The 19,965-nt window shown below is 30.8% G+C and overlaps 1 protein-coding gene across 1 annotated transcript in view; it reads left to right on the top strand.

The window, feature by feature from the left end:
- The window catches only part of GABA-B-R3 (gamma-aminobutyric acid type B receptor subunit 3), a 30,997-nt gene extending 13,069 nt beyond the window's left edge, over positions 1-17,928 (top strand). Inside the window, exons 5-11 of the mRNA XM_065499384.1 lie at positions 2,398-2,699; positions 3,059-3,197; positions 12,457-12,732; positions 16,071-16,389; positions 16,507-16,742; positions 16,846-17,482; positions 17,537-17,928. Of these exons, the coding sequence (XP_065355456.1) occupies positions 2,398-2,699; positions 3,059-3,197; positions 12,457-12,732; positions 16,071-16,389; positions 16,507-16,742; positions 16,846-17,482; positions 17,537-17,928 (2,301 nt within the window). The remainder of the gene's footprint in view (positions 1-2,397; positions 2,700-3,058; positions 3,198-12,456; positions 12,733-16,070; positions 16,390-16,506; positions 16,743-16,845; positions 17,483-17,536) is intronic.
- Positions 17,929-19,965: the final 2,037 nt, after the last annotated feature.

Below are 19,965 nucleotides of genomic sequence, written 5' to 3'. Positions count from 1 at the left end.
AAAGTTTTGTTTATTAAAAAAAAATTTTTTTAAAAAACAATTTTTAAATTTATTAATGAAATTTATTACAAAAAAAATTTTTTTTTGGTAAAAAAAATTCGGTTTAAAACATATTTTTCACTATTTTGACCCATTGTAGGTCCAAATTACTATAGCCTTATATACATCGTTGCAATGGACTTTGAAATATCTATCATTTGATATCCATAATATCTATATTAATGACTTAATAATCCAGATATAGATAAAAAAAATAGACCAAAAATCGTGGTTGTCCCGGTATTTTCCTTATATCTCAGTAGGCCGCTTTTCTCGATTTTAAATAGCAACCGATTAGAATTCCTGATATATTGATGTATCAATCATGTTGGTAAGTTATTTGGGGGCTACGGAAAGTTGATTTCAACATACAGACGGACATGGCTATATCGACTTCGCTATCTATAACGACCCATATATATACTTTGTAGGGTCGCAAATGAAAAATGTAGAAATTACAAATGGAATGACAAACTTCCATTTTTTCGCCAAAAAACAGCAAAAATCTAGTATTTTTTTTAATTTTAATATTGAAAATCGTTTATTTTTGGATCAATAATTGAGATTGCTCTGAAATCTTTTGTATATTAATGCTAATTTAGATTTCTAACTAACAAACAAATTCGAGTCCTACTAACAAAACTAACAAAAAAAGCGGACCAAGGTTTCTAAAAATTTTTAAATTTCCATTTTCAAATGCCTATAACTCGGAAACTATAAGATACTAGTTGTCCCGGCAAACGTTGTTCTGCCATAGCTCACACAAAGATTGAGGACTCCCACTATAATAGTACCCCATATATGCAATAATAAATGTTTACTTTATATGGGAGGTTCGATGCCCATTGTTCCTATTTAGGTCAATTGTGCATCTAAACCATCCAGGGACCCACTCAAACACACACAACAAATTTCATCGAAATCGGTCCAGCCGTTAAGAAGGAGTTCAGTTACTAACACACGTACAGAAGAATTATATATATAAAGATAAATAGCATCATTTTACTGAAGGTTTTTGCGTAAATAAAAATAATGGCGTCGTTTTATTTGGAAAATTTTCACTCCTTGTGGTGGTTCAACGCACCTAAAACGCGGATTTTGAGTACATTTTTCTGTACTTTCTGTTGTAAGCATTAAAATTTACCAGCAAGAATTATATGGACTAAATTAAGAAAAAAAATTAAATTTTATCAAAATCGTCCACGTTTATTATTCGACAAAAAATGTCAAATTTTCATCCTGTTCCGAAAACTATTTTTTTTTTAATCGAAACAATACACTCCCACCTTTCATATTATTATAAAAATAGCTTGGTGGAAAATGGTAGATTTGGGCATATCTTCTAATAATTTTTTGTTGTTATTTATGGAGAAATGTTATATTTTTCGAATATGTTAAAGGTAAATGGTATTATTAGGAAAATTATACATATATAATCCACTGAATTGCGTGAAAATATAAGTAAATTTTAGCTTACCACACGCAGAGACAAAATATAGTTGGGCATGGTTACTGTAACCATTTCAATATTGTTACAAGTTTTTTAACTATATTATAGTCACAGTAACCATTTACATGATTGTGGTAACCACAATATGGTTAATTTACGATTCACATGATTGTATCAATCATATATATGGTTACAGTAAACAAATATATGTTTGTGACAACCATTCATATGATGAAGGACTTATCATATTATGGTGCTCTCGGCTTAAGGCTTATCATAATCAGAGAACAACATATTATGATAAAATTATTCATCATAAATATGGTTGCCACAAACATATATTTGTTTACTGTAACCATATATATGGTTATTACAATCATGTGAATCGTAAATTAACCATATTATGGTTACCACAATCATGTAAATGGTTACTGTGACTATAATATTGTAAAAAATCTTGTAACACTATTTAAATGTTTACAGTAACCATACCCTATTATATTTTTTCTCTTCGTGCACCCTTGCATGGACTTTACTTAATTTTTTTAAAAATAAAATAAAATGTTTCTTAAAACTATAAATGTACATTTCATCTTTAAACATTTCTGTACAAAACTGCATCATTTGATTTTCGAAATTGAGTGTTTGAAAAATTGACTTTTTGACATCAAAATCCCTCTGTGGTCATCTAAACGTATGAGTAACATTAATTGTTGAAATAAATCGTATTTTTAACACTAAAACTCAAAATCACTAAACAAATGTAAACTAAAAGTTTTGTATGTTTCAAATAAATTTATTACAAATAATGCTTAATAATCCTTAATATAAAACTAATAATTTACCTTATTGTATTCCTATGTTTTGTTTCTTTTGTTATTCATCCGTCATACATCATCATCATGCAGGGTCCTGTTTCATTTAGTGGTCCTGATCGCATTGGCACCACTGCCTTCTATCAAATACAAAATGGTCAACTCGAGCCAATTGCCTTATATTATCCAGCCGCCAATGCATTAGACTTTCAGTGTCCACACTGCAAACATGTTAAATGGCATGGTGGTCAGGTGCCAATAGCAAAAAGGGTTTTCAAAGTACGTGTAGCCACAATCGCACCTTTGGCATTTTACACAATTGCCACACTGGCGTCCGTGGGTATAGCGATGGCATTGGCATTTCTGGCATTTAACCTGCATTTTAGAAAATTAAAGTAAGTAAGAAATGTAGGACAAAAATGAAATTACAATTATGTTTGTGAAAGGTGAAAGCAACAAACAAAAGATCTGGACTAGAATAAAAAAAAAGAAAACAACAGATTTATTTTATAAAATGAAATAAAAAAGGTAGGTTTGTTTTTAAAAGAAAACTATAGTTAAGTTTAAGTGCCACGAACGAATCTAATGTCTAGAGTTCCGTAGATTTTTCAGCCTAAATAAATGTTTGTAAAAACTTAATGTTGTTTTCTTTTTTTTAAGGTTTTATTTAATTGCCTTTCTTGCCTTTTTAGTATATAAGGCAGTTTACTTAAATTTTGTTTTACATTTTGTCTCTCTTTCTTTTATAAATTAGAGCCATTAAATTGTCAAGTCCAAAATTAAGTAACATCACTGCTGTGGGTTGTATTTTTGTCTATACTGCCGTCATTCTGTTGGGTTTGGATTATTCTACTCTGCCTTCACATGAGGATTCTTTTGCCACTATTTGCACGGTAAGTTTTTATTATTTCCTTTATTTACATCTATCAATTGTTTAGATTTCTCTGGCGGAATTAAAAATTAACTAAAATTACTAATTAACTGGCAACACGGAAACTTTTAAGGCAATTTTTAGATGTTTTGTTATTTTACTGAATTAAAGAAATTAGGTGTGTGAAGGGTTTATTTGCAACGAATTTTAGTAATTATATAAATGTGGTATGTTTAATGAGTTCAAAATCTTAATTTACCAAATGAACTCAATACATTTCATCTAATTATATGTTCTTCATTTAACTGAAAACATTTATAAAGCCGCAGACATGTACAGTAGGATGGCTCTTATAATATTTTTCTGTCAAAAACTAAATACTCAATATTTGAGCAAAATCGCTTAGAGGTTGCATATTTTATTTGATGTTTCGAGTTTGACTCAAAACAATATTTTAAAAAAAATTAAAGTTTTTGTATTTCAGTTACCCATAGAAGTTTAAATATAAAACTTTTCTGTTATCGGTAACACAATATATATCGAGGGCCTATATTCAACAAAAAAATATTCAATGAGAATGATAAGATAGAGGATTTTTCATTTTAATAAAATTAAATTATTTTGATTTCATTTATGCAATCAGTCAGTTTTTAATGTGATTTATTTAAGACTAGTTGACCGCCCCGGCTTCTGCCGGTAGCATTTACTAATGTTAGTTCTTCAAGTTTCTCCAACCCACATACACCTGCCTGTTCTTATTTATTTGCAAATAAAATATCTAAATTTGTACTGCATACTTTAGGGAGCTTTTATATTATAGTTGACTGGACTAAAAAAAATTTCCGAGTTTTATCCGGAATTTTTGATTTTTTTTCTTTACAAACCATTTTCGAATCGAATAAAAAAAATCTGCCAAATCGCTCCAGCCATTCTCACGTGATGCCATTACATACATGGACCATTTCATTTTTACATATATAGATGACGGCTAATAATACAACAAAAAACTAACAGTTAACAGTATTAAACAAAAAGTTATAGAACAAATTTTTGTTTTAGCTTTTTGGTGTTTGATTGGTGTAAAATTCAAAAATCGAAGATAGAGGGTTTTTAATATAGTCCCTCGATATACTATATCTCAATTCCCAATAAATCCCATTTAAATTTTTTCTTTTAACGAAGTTCACAAATCTGCTAAAATTATTTTTAAAAATTCATTTCGTAGACTATTTTCAATTGGGTATATGACTTAAAAATGCAAGATTTTAGCTTTTATTTTAAAACACTTGTACAATATAAATTTATCAAAGTACCGGTCATTGATATTTTTCAATCTTTCTGGCAACATATGGATTCCGAGCCAAAAGAACTGCTCATCTTTTGAAGCCAAGAACGAATCAAGCTAATATCGGATATTCTCTTGCAAAGTGAAGCGTATCCCAGAGAGAGCATTCTTAATCGATCGAAACAAATAGTAGTCGGTCGTGGTATAGTCTGGACTATAAAGCGAGTGAAGCTAAACTTCCCAATTACTTCATTCTTAATCCTTTGCCTGTCCCCATACAAAACAAAAATTGCCGTACGTCCAAAGTTTTTTTTTGTTAATTGTGAATCATATGTGATGCACGGACGTGTGAAAGAAACTTGCTGTGCATCATATGTGATGGAATATTATGGTTTCATGTCTGGTTTCGTAGTATGCGCATTTTTCGGTCAATGCTTGCTTTAAACGAATCAGTAGCGTTCGGTTAAGGTTCCCTCTGGCGGTCTGGTCAGATTTCAGTAGCTCTTAATAAATATCACCCTTTTGGTCCCATCAAATATAGATCAATGCCTAATCGCCACTAATATTTGGCTTTGGTGTCGATTCGGCGATTTGGGTTATCGTATTGGATACATTTTTCATCGCTAGTAATGATTCGGTGCAAAACTGATTTTCTTTTAAAGCGGTCAAGCATATTTTTGGACATACAAACTCGTTTTTCAATGTCTCTCAAAATGAAGTCTCTCGTCTTCAATTCGTATGGTTCCCAATTTCCCTGCTTTTGGATGAATTCAGCTGCAATGCTTGCCAATGCTTTTGCAAGCTCTCGTTGAGTTTTACGACAGTCTTCATAGAGTAATCCCTCCAATTCTTGGTCTTCAAACTGTCCTGGGCGATATTTGTTTTCCATCAAAATCACCACTTCTGAACCACATAAACCGTCTCTCTCACAATGAAACCGATAAAACACATTCACCATTTCACATTCACATTAATTTTTTCAAAGAACTAAAGCAAAACTTCCCCCATTAGTTACTTTATACATCCTAGGTAATCAAGCGTGAAGTCAATTGTGAATCAAGTACCTTTAAGTAATAGTCACTTTAAACGTTTATTTTGTACTGCACTTCTCTGTGAGTATTTCGTAAAAAGAGGTTTTATACAAATTGTGTTGATATAATTCTCATACAGTTTATTTTCTTGTAGCGTAAGTATACTGACATACAATGTAACTTAGCGTGAAGTCAATTGTCACTTTAGTATTTCTAAGTAACATAGAGTGTAATCACTTTAAACATTTATTTTGTACAGCACTTTAGAAAGTAATTACTTTTTACCCAGCAGAAGTAATGTATTGGAGAGTTGTTGGAGGAAGTTTTGTTTAAAATCAATCGGTTATTGGAATGTATATGGAATAACTTTTTAACTGAATATGTGAGGTCAATTAGCACCCATACATATTTAAATAACTAGTTATGTAGCTGATCATGTAACCATTTATGTGGCTAGTAGGGTAACTGAATCTATATAATCGGTATCTGAATCCAATGCGTTGACTACCTCGGACCAGCTATAAGACAGTCTATTACTACGTTTATACACACTACTTATTCACAAATAAAAATTTTGCAATTAGAAAAAATTGCCGCATAAACAGTGAATTAATTTTTTATTTGCGAATAGCTAACTCACGAAAACAATTCCTGATTAACGACACTATTTGCAAATAAGATTTTAAATATTGCCATATGTTTTAACGTATTAAGACATTTTATAAATATTTCGTTGCGTTTTTGAATTCATTGGATTGCAAAATAAACACGAAATGTTGATTCTTTTTTTTTATATTTAGAAAAATAAAAAATTTATCATATTTTTACCAATAACATTGCTACCAAATTATTAAAGTTTACCATCCTGCATCTAATAAAATCAAGAATTTCCGTAACCAAGTGACTTATAAACAGTGAGTTAATTAATTACAAATAATTTTTATTTGCGAATAGGCCACGTATAAACGTAGTATATAATAGAGGCAAAAGTTAAAATTACTAGTCACGTAGCTATTGAGGAAACTAGTTGTCACCCTAAATGACAGTCGCCTAGAATTGCTGGTACCTATAAGAATTTATATCGAGTTTAACACAAATTAACCCATTAATGCATATCTAATTAATGTATGAAATTTCTTTTAAAACCGTATTTTTGACTTTAGTTTAACATGACGTAAAAAATGTAGTATTTGTTTAAAAGCTATGGTTGAATAGAATAAGGAAACGGTTCTTAAAGGTTCCAGATATGAAAGAGTTCAAAACGTACTAGAAATTTTAAATTACAAACACGAATTATAGCAACATAAATAAGCAATCCGAAATTAAATATTAGAAAATAGGCAACAAAAGGATTTTTAAAGAAGTAATTTCAACAAATTTGTGCCCAAAAACAAAATTTTCAAGAAATCCTCCTAATTCAAATCGGTCCCAATGCTAATCCATAACAGACACAACCACAAAAATTTACATTTTTAATCCTCATTTAATTTTAATTAAATTCTTGAAAACAATATTCAACTAATTGCAAATTCGTTTAAAAAAATTTTGAAAATGAAAATTTGAGAAATGTGTGAAATTTTATGATTTTTTTGGTATCAAATTGTGAAACACCTATGGGTAATTTAATTTTCATTTAAATATTTCACTTTTAAATTAAAAAAAAAAAACTCCAAATAAAATGTAAAACCTCTTACGTTGTCGGATTTTGCTCAAATTTTCAATATTTGGTTTGTAGATGACGGAGTACGATTTAAGACCTTGGGACCTTGAAGCAGTGCAAACTGAGAGCCACCCTAAGGCACACATACACTTTCACCCATAGATCATGTTTATTTTGTACATATTTTCTCGGTCATTATAAATACAAAACCACTAAACAAACAATAAATTAATTACACTTAAGTGGTTGGCAAACAACAAAGAAAATTCCCAAAAACATGGAATTAATTTCAAACATAAAAATATATACTGTAACAACAATGCAAACGGAAATATATGAGAAAAAGGGAAATAGAAATCACATCATCAATTTACTGTTAAAGAATCAAATCACCTTCTCACACAAACAAACAAACAAACGAAAACAGACATGGAAGATGAATAGATGAGGGCCAAGGAAGGACCAAACAAACGACCGACCACATGCAAACATTTATTCCAAACACGCACATACATTAACAACAGACATATTTTTTTTTGTACTTTTTTCCACCAATACTACAACATAATAACACTAGGATTACATAAATATAAGAGTAAAATATAGACATTTTAAGCATTCAGGACTACAACAGTAACAACAACAAAAACACCAACCCAAACAAAATAAATAAAACGAAATGAAAAATTTATGTCACACCAGGGAAACATTGAAAATGAATCAAAATATAAGAAAATCAACAACCGAATATTTTTTCGTTGAACAGTTTTTTAAGAGGTTTGCTTTATTACCAGGGCTTTAAGGTGCGTGTAACGTGTGTATTTGTGGGGGGTTTGATGGTGGTTGTTAGACTTTAAAAAGGAAATGTAGTTTTACACTTCAACAAGTGTATAAAAAGGAAAACATTTTTTTTACAATTTCTTTTGCTTGTTTTCTTTAAAGCAGCATATCAAACAAAATCAAGATGTTAAGGAAAAGGAATAAAAATTGTAGTTCAATTTGTTTTATTTTTTTGTTATTTGCTGTTATTTACATAAATTAAGCATGAATTTTATTTGCTGAAAAACGTCCTTCCAAAAATATACACCAGAAGTTTCCTTTCAACACATCAATTACGTATGTTTATTTTAGTGTTCGTCTGTCTGTCTTTTTTTACAAAATTTAAATTATGTAACGTTTAGTTAAAGGAGACCAAATTTAAATGTTGTTAACAATGTTAAATATTTACATATTCTGAAGTTTACCAAGTTATAGTAGACATTTATAGTTACATTTTGTTTAAAAAAAGTCAATGTGATCACAAATTAATCTTATTTAAAAACACTAGTAAGAAAACATTGTCGACCAATCCCGACCATATGATACCCTATACCGAGTATATGAGCAAAACACTTTTTATAAATTTTTTTTTTTTTTGAGGTTCTCATGACTCACTCACTACCATGTTTATACCATCCATCAAAAAAGAGGTGGTAATAAAAATGTAACACACCAAAGTAGTTGTCGAAGACCAACATTAGTATATGGGGTATTTCATGTCAAGTAAACCAACTTTTGAATTCGATGTCTTCCGATCGGGATGAAATTTTCACCTAGATTATATAGTAATTCAGACACAATTTTTCAACAAGATAGGTCGAGAATTCTCTGAGTTAGAGGGGGTCAAAATTGGACAATTTGGCCAAACAGGTGTTTTTTCTCATCCATGTAACTTATTACCTATTGTTCTTAGCAAAATGTGTCCCAACTAGTTTAGATAGCTATTTTTCCAATCTTCGCGAAAAAAAACTAAAAAAATTTTGAAATTTTTTTTTTCGAAATCAAAAACTTTTTTGAATTTTTTTCAAAACGGTGCCTTTTTTCTCAAAAGAATACTTAGATATTTTCCTTGAACATTTATTTGGACTCTTAGTGGAATGCGAGTGGTATATAGTATATCAAAATAAATGTTTTAACACAAAAATTCTACGTCTTTAGCTACAAAACATTTATTTTGATATATATCCCACTCGCATCCCTCTAAGCGGCCAAAAGCTCTTAAAGAAATTGACCTAAGCTTTCTTTTGAGCAAAAAAAATTTAAAAACAGGGCCCATTTTGGAAAAAAAGTTAGATTTTGCAACAAAAAAAGTCAAAAATTGTCTTAAGTTAAAAAATATTTATTTTGATAGATATCCCATTCGCATCCCACTAAGCGACCAAAAAGGTCTTAAAGAAAAAGACCTAAAATTTTTGAAAAAAAAGTCAACAAAGTTTTTGATTTTCCAAAAAATGTAAAAAATTTTATGTTTTGAGTTACAAAACATTTACGGCCATTTTCACAATGTACTATTATTTCATTTTAACCGGAAAATGAACTAACTGTCGGTTTGTTTAACGGGGACCATTTAACCAATGGTTACCGATTTACGTTTCACCATCATTTGATTACTTAACCAAAGCATAATAAAAAAACGTATAAAACTCAAAAATATTAAGGTACCTAACTGTAAAATTTACAGAACAAACTGAACAACAATTACTGAAAACCAACAAGGAAAAGTGCAAATTTGTTGTTTGGTTTGAAAGTGCAATATCCGGGTGGTATATGGATCACCCCGTGCAAAATTTACTTTTCTTCGCTTTACACTTTTAAAAATTATAAATATTACAAAAATATAAATGTTTTTCCATGTTCTTTTATTATATTTCTTACAATTAAGATGCTAACCGGAGAAATTTATTCGGTTATATTTAACAGCAACTTTGTTGTTAAATAGTGTCAGTTAAGAATTAATCGTACATTGTGAAATTCATATTAGCCTAACTTGCGGTTAAAGTTCACGTTAACTTTTAATCGTACATTGTGAAAATGGCCGTTATTATGATAGATATCCAACTCGCATCTCAATAAACGATCAAGAAAATATCTAAGATTTCTTTTGAGAAAAAAAGGGCACATCTTGTAAAAATTTCAAAAAAGTTTTTGATTTCGGAAAAAAACACTTTTTTCGACAGACTGAAGAAATAGCTATATAAACTATTTGGGACACATTTTGCTAAGAACAATAGGTAATATGTTACATAGATGAGAAAAAAGACATGCTTGACCAAAATGTCCAATAGAACTAATCTTGGTGCTAATTTCATCCCGAACGGAAGACATCGATTTCAAATGTTTGTTCATTTGATATGAAATCCCCCATATATATTCTGGGTTCTCATAAAATTCTAAGATAATTTAGCCAAAATTATCCGAAATTTTCCAAAAATACTCCCTGTTGCACTGTGGTTCCAAATCAAACTCTAAGTGGACAAAATTATTTGGCTTTCATTTTATAAAGAATTGGTATCTCCGATTCCAAAAAAAAAATTAAAAGATCAATATAAACTTTTTTTAAAGTTACAGTAGGGTCTAGATATACATATAAAAAACATTAATATAAAAATTAAAAAAAAATACGTTTTCATGTATTTCTGAAACTAAGTTTTTAAAAGGATCTGTATTTACTATATACAGTAGGGTCTAAATATATAAAAATCAATAATAAATAAAGAAATATTTCTAAAAATTCCATTCCGTAAAAATTTAAAAAAAGTATTTCGGCGGGTGCTGGCGGCTACAATTTTTTTACAAAGACATTCCCCAGAAGTTTCTTTAAATGATGTATGTAGTCATTGGACGGGCTTCGACGGTCTTTTTTTTTGGCAAGCTATATAATATTCTTAGAAAAAAAAATATCAGTATAATTGAGACCTAAGTTTAAAGGACTATAAGAGGAAAATGGAGAGGTCCATAAATATAAAATATACACTAAATAAAAGCCTATATCAATGTTTATCTATGTTTTGAAGTATGAATTTCTATATGGTAAAACAATTGAGACATATCTAATTTAGTAAAGCAGTAAAATATAAAGAAAATTAACGAAAATATGATTCAAAATTTGTTGAACTTCTGGCGCTTCTGTCGAGAAAACGAAATGTCCAATTGAAAAACCCATTTGTATTGGAGGAGAGCAGATTGTCAGCTTCCGAAAAAACTTAGTTTTTCCAAATTCTGAAGATACCGATTTTCATAATTTTGTCCACCTAGATTTTGATTTGGAACCACAGTGTGTTGGTAAGGTTAGCGAGGTATTTAAAATAGGCAATATCGGTCAAAGATTTCATCCAGCCCTCTACACATGTCCCCCTGAAATACTGTTGGATAGTTCGATCTAATATAACTGATAGAAGACGGGGACATGAATCAGACACCTTGCATTTTTTATTTTATGTTTTAACAAATTATAAAAAGAGTATGATGAATATACATAATACAGTGATTAAATGGATTGCGAAATTTTATTTCAATTTAAATTGTGAAATTAAAGATTTTTATATTTTTCAAAATTTTAGATTTTTTGGAAAATATGAATATGAAATTTTATATTCAATGATTTATTAATTTATGTATATTTTATCCGAGATTTGCTTTAAATTAATTTTTGCCATATAACGCAAATAATAAACATTATAAACATATAAATTACTTTCACAGTTTATTTATATACACAGTTCCATCTTCTAGTAGTTTCATGAATTACCTATCTAACGGACAAAACTAGAATGTTCTATTTCCAGAACTTACAAACAATGTTAATAACAGTGAGTTATCAACATTGTTGATAAGTAAACGTTGCGAGAAATTAGTCGTTACAGACCGTTAAATTCAAATTGATAGTACAATCTTGTAAAAATACTCAGTGGAGGACATTTTATAGTCGGGCGTGACCAACTTTCTTAAATTCTTCTTTTTGTATAAAAAATTTATTAAGAATAAAACTGTTTAATATTTCAAAATTGTAATAATCACGTTTTTTCGCAATGTCCTCAAATATGATTCATTGCTTTCAACTAATGCAATCCGAATTAATATTTAAACATCATTTCACCCTAACTTCGTTAAAATTTTCAAAAAAAAACAGCCCCAAAATTTATGATTTATTATGACTTCACCAAACCAAAATGTAAATATTGACCTTTGCAATACCTATTTATGTAAGTATTTTTCGATTTCTATATTATAACTTTCACCTTGGAATAAAAACTTGAATTCAATACAGTCGTCTTAAATTTACTTGTTTCGCCTTAAAAGTTTTTCAAATTAAAGTTAAGCCATAAAAGAAAATCAAATATATAATATAGGTATTTTTCTTATTTTGCCATCATCTTATAAAAAAAGAAAAAATACCAAGTATTTTTCGTCGCCTTGTTGTTACAATTAGTTTATGTTTTCATTTCATGTTGCTTATTATTTTTCTTTTTTCGTTTTTCTTTGCCAGGCACGAGTTTATTTGCTGTCAGCTGGGTTCTCATTGGCCTTTGGTTCGATGTTTGCCAAAACATATCGTGTTCATCGTATTTTCACACGCACCGGCAGTGTTTTCAAGGATAAAATGCTACAGGATATTCAACTTATTTTATTGGTGTGCGGCCTGTTGCTGGTCGATGGTCTGGTTGTCACCTTATGGGTTGTCACTGATCCCATGGAACGGCATTTGCATAATTTAACATTGGAAATCAGCAATATAGATCGAAGTGTCGTCTATCAGCCGCAGGTAAAGTACAAATAACCATACACATACAATCAAAATGCTAACTCTCGTGACATTCATACAGAAAGCCATTTATATTAATACATTATCCCTGCTGCTACACAACCCCCCCCCCATTCCAACATACCCATTGTGCAGGATAAACAACATGAAAGGTCCTTGTAAAAGTGTTATATGTCAAGTGTTTTGTGTCTGAGTATTTGTTTTCATTTGTGCGTAAGTGTCAGTTTGGCGTTGCTGGATTTTGAGTTGCTAAAAAGGGGGAGGAGGGGAATTTGGGGTCTCGGTTTATTGGTTTATAAATTTGTAAATGACTTTGTTTGTATTTTAGCTGTTGTTGGCTGTAGTGTGTTTGTCTTTTGTCCATATCCATTTGGGAATGTTTTCGTTGTTGATATTGTGTGTTTGTATTCGTATTTGTTTTCTTTCTTTTTTTTTTTGTTGTTGCTGCTTCTCCTTATGCTGTTGACTTTTCAATTTGTTTGCAACTGAAATGAAATTGAAATTGCTCAAAATTTAATGGGGAAATAAGATTTTATGGGATTTCTTTTGAATAATTTTATTAAAATCATGAATTTTTTATGACTTTGTAATATTTTGCTGTTGCTTATTTCAATTAACACTTATTGGCTAAAGAGCTTATGGGCGCAAAGGTCATTGTACATCAATTTTAATAATCAAGATTTCAAAGGAATTTCTTTTAAATTCAAACTGTTGATGGATTATTTAAAATATTGATTGATTAAAACATGCAAGTAAATTGTTAAAATGTAGAAAAATACAAAAATACAGTTGTTTGAGTGTTTAAACATGCAATTAATAGTTCAATTTCTAAATGTTAGCGAAGGAGCAAAAATCCACAAATATAAGGCGGGTGAGGCAAAACCTCCCAACCACTTCATTCTAAATAGTTTTTAACAGGTATTGCATAATGTGACCAAGCTTTGTCATGATAATATTCTGCGCGTTTATCGGCAAATGCTAGCTTCAAACGAATCAGTTGCGTTGGGTCAGGTTCCATGTGATGGTCTGGCCATATTTCAGCAGCTCCTAATAGAGAGGACTCTTTTGGTTCAAATACAGAGCATTACCCTAACGCCATGAATATTTGGCTTTAATGTCGATTCGGCTGGTTGGCCGGACTTCACGCGAGAGAGAGCTATATTCGGCAGTGCCGAATCTAGTAGTATACCCTTCACCAAATTATACTTTAAAATACAATTTTTAAATACTTTTAGGTAAAAAAAAAATATTTTTTTTTTGAATTTTTTTCAAATTTTTTTCTAACATTTTTTTTTAATTTTAAAAAAAAAATTAAATTTATTTGTGAAAAAATAATCTTTTAAGTGACAAAAATTCGGGTTAAAAAATATTTTTCCCGATTTTGACCCATTGTAGGTCCAACTTACAACAGCCATATATACATCGTTGCAATGGACTTTGAAATATCTATCATTAGATATCTATATTGTCTATATTAATGACTTAGTAATCGATATATAGATAAAAATCGATAGATAACAATACAAATAGAGAACAACACAAATAAGATTTCTGTGGCTAAGTGATTAGCGCGTATCTGCACTTTGTAGTGCAGAGAGATGTCAATTGGTTACTTTATACATCCCATGTAATCTAGCGTGATGAAAATTGTCACTTAAGTGTCTCTAAGTAATCTAGAGTGTAGTCACTTTAAACGTTTATTTTGTACTGCACATTTTTTTGAATAATTCGAACAAACTGATTTAATAAAAATTGTGTTGATATAATTCTCATGGTGTCAATATACATTGACATCCAATTTAACTTAGCGTGGAGCCAATTATCATTAGTGTATCTAAGTAACCTAGAATGTAGCCACTTTAAAAGTTCACTTTGTACTGTACTTTAAAAAGTATTTATTTATATATTATTTATTATTTATATTTATAGTTTTCGGAGGAAGGTTTGGTTACAGTCTTTTTAAATGCACAGAGAAAACAGATTTGTGATAGCAACCAAATTTGTTGCCAATCGAATGATTGTATCTTATTGATTGAATTTTACAGTTGTGGCTGCAAAATTTTAGATGGGGTAACAAAAGTTTTCTTCTTTATCAAATGACTTTCTGTTGATAGAACCGAAAAAATCTATGTATGAATCTGTTTTCTCTGTATGACTATTTGTCAATGTCAATTAATAGCCGTAAATGTTAAAACTAGTAATGTAGCTGATCTAGTAGATATTTAGGTAGCTAGTAAATAAACTAACTCTATTTAACCGGTATGTGAATTCAATGCCTTTACTTTAGATCAGCTATTAGACGGTATCAATGTAAAAAGGCCAATTGAACTAGGGTCACACATGACAAATATTTGACGAAAAAGACGTAACCACGAAATAAAATACATTTGAAATCTTTTATTTATTTCAAAAACTTATTTTACTTAGACCAATATACTTTTTCTGTCGTTTTCAAAACCGATTCCGACAATGATTGGATTCTATGACAACCCCGACTGATTGTTTATTCATCAATTTTGTATTTGTACTTTCTAATTGTATTGAATTCAAACAATAGAATTTTAGAAAATTATTCGAAAATGTTGGATTTTCGCGAGTGCCATTCACAGATATCTTTGAATTTGGCTAACATAATTTGCTTAAGACAAAATATCTAAATTTATTTTTAGATATATTGTCTTAAGCAAATTAAGTGTTTAAAAGATTTTGCCTACAAGATAAATCTGTTTCTTCAAATTGTCTCCAATTAGCATTAAGGCTTAAATAGAGATTACTTACACTAAAGAAATGTAATTCTTTATTTGCTTAAACATATGTATGACAGTTTTCATCCATCCTTTTGAATTTGTAAGCATCTTTAATCTAAACAAGAAATGTCTAAAAATAAACCAGAAGCTCTTATTGTCCTTTTGTCTATATGTACTCATTTCTTTCTCATCTTTTTATACCCTTCAATAGGATGTTTAAGATATATGTATATGATAAGTTTGTCGTACCGTTTGTTATCCACATCAATTTGAGTTCCTTTAAAGTGTGCTCCAAAACGAAGTTTTTTAAATGCAATTGAAAGGATATCGATATTAAAATCAATATATCCGCTATAGTCCAACTTAGATTTAAAATCGACTCACAAATGGGTGAGATATAAACAAAATACCTCGACTACCTCGAGTTTTTCACCTACTTTTCACCAAATTAGTTTTCAACGAAAATTATTTTTCCCAAATTTGTTTCACTTTGGTGAAGGGTTTATAAAATTTTGCACAGCCGAATATAGCAAATAACAGTTGTTTTTTTCCATTTTGTAACATTTACGTTTCGTTTCATTTCATTTCCAGGTTGAAGTCTGTCGTTCACAACACACACAAACCTGGCTGGGAGCTTTGTACAGCTATAAGGGTCTTTTGCTTGTTGTTGGCGTTTATATGGCCTGGGAAACACGTCACGTGAAAATACCAGCTCTCAATGACTCACAATACATTGGAGTGTCAGTGTACAGCGTTGTCATAACAAGTGGCATTGTAGTGGTTTTGGCAAATCTTATATCCGAACGTGTTACATTGGCTTTCATAACGATAACAGCATTAATACTCACCTCAACAACAGCCACTTTATGTTTGCTTTTCATACCCAAGCTGCACGATATATGGGCAAGAAGTAAGTTTTTAGCTAATATTCAACAGAAAACAACATCCCTTTTTGAGAAACTTAAATTGTGCTAAAAAATTTCCTAAATTTAATATTTCCTTGTTTGTGTTTGTGATTTTCCCCAAGATGATGTTATTGATCCTGTTATCCATAGCATGGGTTTGAAAATGGAGTGTAATACCCGTAGATTTGTTTTAGATGACAGACGAGAGTTGCAGTATAGAGTAGAGGTACAAAATCGTGTGTACAAAAAGGAGATAGCCAATTTAGATGCTGAAATTAAAAAGCTGGAAAGAATGCTGGAATCAGGTACAGCATCAACAACTACTTCCTCTTCCACTTCCATATTTGCGGCATTAAAGGTGAGTCTTCGTCCCAAGAAAATATAAATTTAATTGTCTTGAAATACTATTTCAGATAAATTTATAAACTGTGTTTCCTTTTGTTATCTGTATTTATTTCCAGCCCGAAGTTACCTTTACCAGCGATACTTTCACCCACCTGCCTGCTCCCAGTCATGGCAGTAAATCACGCACACCCAGCATATCTGGTATATTACCAAATCTTCTGCTGTCTGTACTCCCACCTGTCATACCCAGAGCTAGTTGGCCTTCGGCCGAGTACATGCAAATACCCATGAGAAAATCGGTAACATTTGCTTCCCAACCTCATCTGGAAGATCGTACTATAGCCGAAGCTTGTTTGCCAGCCCAAGATCTCTTCAATCTGCGTTTAGCCCACCAACATGCCACCGAAGCTAAAACCGGGTTAATCAACCGAATACGTGGTATTTTCACACGCACACAATCTAGTAATAAGGGTTCCATAGCCAGCCTGGCAGATCAAAAGGGTATTAAGGCAGCTCTAAAGACCCATATGGGTCTTTTTACACGACTCATACCCTCCTCACAGACAGCCTCCTGTAATGCCATCTATAGTGAAAGAGATTTAGGTCTTCATCAGACGGCAGACAACAATCTGAAACCGCTCAAACGTAAGTCATTAGCCAAAAGTGGCACTCATTTAGATGTAACACCCATAGATCCCAATTTCCTACCCATACCCACCATATCAGCTGAAACTATAGATATAGCTCATCAGCGCCAACCCCATTATCCCCAACACACACAGTCCACCTTTAATGTACCCATCATAGAGGTAGAACGTAAGTATATTCTAGAACCAGAAACTAAAGTAAATTTTCAATTACCCACCAATCGTAGACCCTCAATAGCTCAAATACATCCCTCGCTAAGGGAAAGAGTTAAAGGTTCTCCTAGATTTCCTCATAGAGTTTTACCAATTGCCAGTAGTTTAAGTGCTTTAGAGGAAACAAATGATCGTTCAGCACCGAAAGGTAGAATGTCCCTTAAACGTGCTTCTATAGTGGGCAATTGGAAATCGATGGAGGTATCATCGGGTACTAGATTTTCTCTAACAGATTCGAAAGATGATGTTTGTAAAACGGAAAATATCACAGTGGAAATTAATGATAAGGGGAAGGAGGATATTATTACGGTAGAAATAACGCATGCAAATGAGGATTAGAAAATTGTTGATTGAATAATTTGAAAGACTTTTAAGGATTTATACAAATACTTTCTCATCGATTAGGTATTTGACAACAGACTTTTTCACTCTAAGTAACCTAACCATTTTCTGTTTTTTAGTATTAATGGTTAATTAAATAGAAACATTTTGTTTGTATTTTGTTGTGAAAGAATTAAATTTGTCATTTAAATTATCATTAAATGCAGAAGCATTTAATTTGGGGAATTTGCATCTCCCAATCTATATCTATATGATTTTCGACTTTAATAAACTCAAACAAAATGTGCACATTATCGACTTTAAGTCTTCCGAACTCATACTTATGCATTCTTGCTAATTATTTACCAACGCACAGTGGGATTAAACGGAAAAATTTTGTAATAAATCTGAATTTTTATTGAAAAATTAAGTACAAACGAATCATAGAGATTTCTTGGAGTTAGAATTTTTACAATTTTGATATCTTTGTTGACCCCCACTGAAATTTTCCGGCAAAAATTTCCTTAAATGTCCTTTTTGAAAGGAATTTTTTGATATTCCCGAAAAAAACGGAGGGTCCTCTCCCCTAAAGAGAGGAGCTAGAGGGTTAAGATCTTCCACGCAAATGACCCCCATAAAATTCCACAATATAACTCTGACAATAAGAATTATGTTAGACATTAACTTACAACATTTTTTTCAGTTAGTATAATGCTCCCTTCGATCAAAAAATTGAAACTTTGACCCACTACAAAAAAAAACATTCTGACCAGCTGGACTATAAGTTTATTCTACAAAAATGATCTACTCAACATGCCCTTTCAGAATTATAGGGTTGCTATAAATGCTGTTGGACAGTGTTATTAAAAAAACTCAATGAAATTTTCAATATCAAATGTCAATTTTCATATTTGTTATTCAAAATAACAAAGTGCAAAAAATTGGTCAAAAGGTCAAACGGAATCCCGTAATTCCTAAAAATTGTAGGAAAAACCCAAAAATAGTATTTTTTACAATTTTGCCTAAAGGGTCAATATTTCCTCTGGGGCTGGGAAAATACTTTGGGATCCCAGCTTTGGGATTCTAGAACATGTGGCCGAAAGTTGAAAATTTGATTAAAAAAAAATAGGTCAAAGGCGACATATTCAAAAAATAGGAATTGTTTTTTATACCAAAATGTTCTCCGTAAAGATACCTTACAGAAAAACATAAAATTGTTATATGCTCTTAAAGAAACAGCAAAAATCTACTATTTTTTAATTTTTAAATTGAAAATCTTTTATTTTTGGATTCATAATTGATATTGCTTGTATATTATTATTAATTTAGTTATCTAACTAAAAAAATAAATTCGAATCTGTTCGGTCTAAAAGTACGCCCTCTATTTTTAAAAAAAGCAAAAGTCCAATTTACGGAAAAATTTAAAAAAATCAATTTGGAAATGCTAATAACTCTTAAATTATCAGAGATAAATAGTAGACACAAGCCGAGTGCTTTCCAAAAACATAAAAATCTTTAAAATCGGATGGGAAACAAAAACCTACTTTGAGTCTCCTTAGCGCCGCCCCTGGATCATTTGTAGGTTCTATTTTAATTCTGCCCCACTGTGCATATGAACAAAATCTAATTAGGGTTTCAAAAACATATTTTGGAGTTATTTCTTTCGGAATAGGACAACTTATATTCACTATCAATTTGATATTGTGTTGTTTTACTTCTCGATCTTCTGTTGTAGTCGAAAGTTGTAACCTGGATAAAAACACTTCTATTTGATGTTGATGTCGTTGTGTTGACAATATTTGTTCGAATGAAAATCAAGTCGGAGACAATATCCAATGTCTGTTTAATCCAGGGACCATAAATAACAGTTATCCAGAAAATTTAAACTCAAAAACTCTCCATGTTAGAATCAACGAAGACCTATACTGTCATATACCAATAGAATTTTAATTAGCCGTCACAACTTAAAACTCATTTAAGGAGTTTTATTGTTCCCGTCATAAAATAAAACTCATTTGAAGAGTTTTATATTTCCCGTCAGAAAAGAAAAACTCT

Source organism: Calliphora vicina, chromosome 2 (assembly GCF_958450345.1).
Source record: "Calliphora vicina chromosome 2, idCalVici1.1, whole genome shotgun sequence".
Taxonomy (NCBI): Eukaryota; Metazoa; Arthropoda; class Insecta; order Diptera; family Calliphoridae; genus Calliphora; species Calliphora vicina.
Note: the sequence above shows the minus strand (reverse complement) of the source record. Positions and strands in the feature narration are given on the sequence as shown.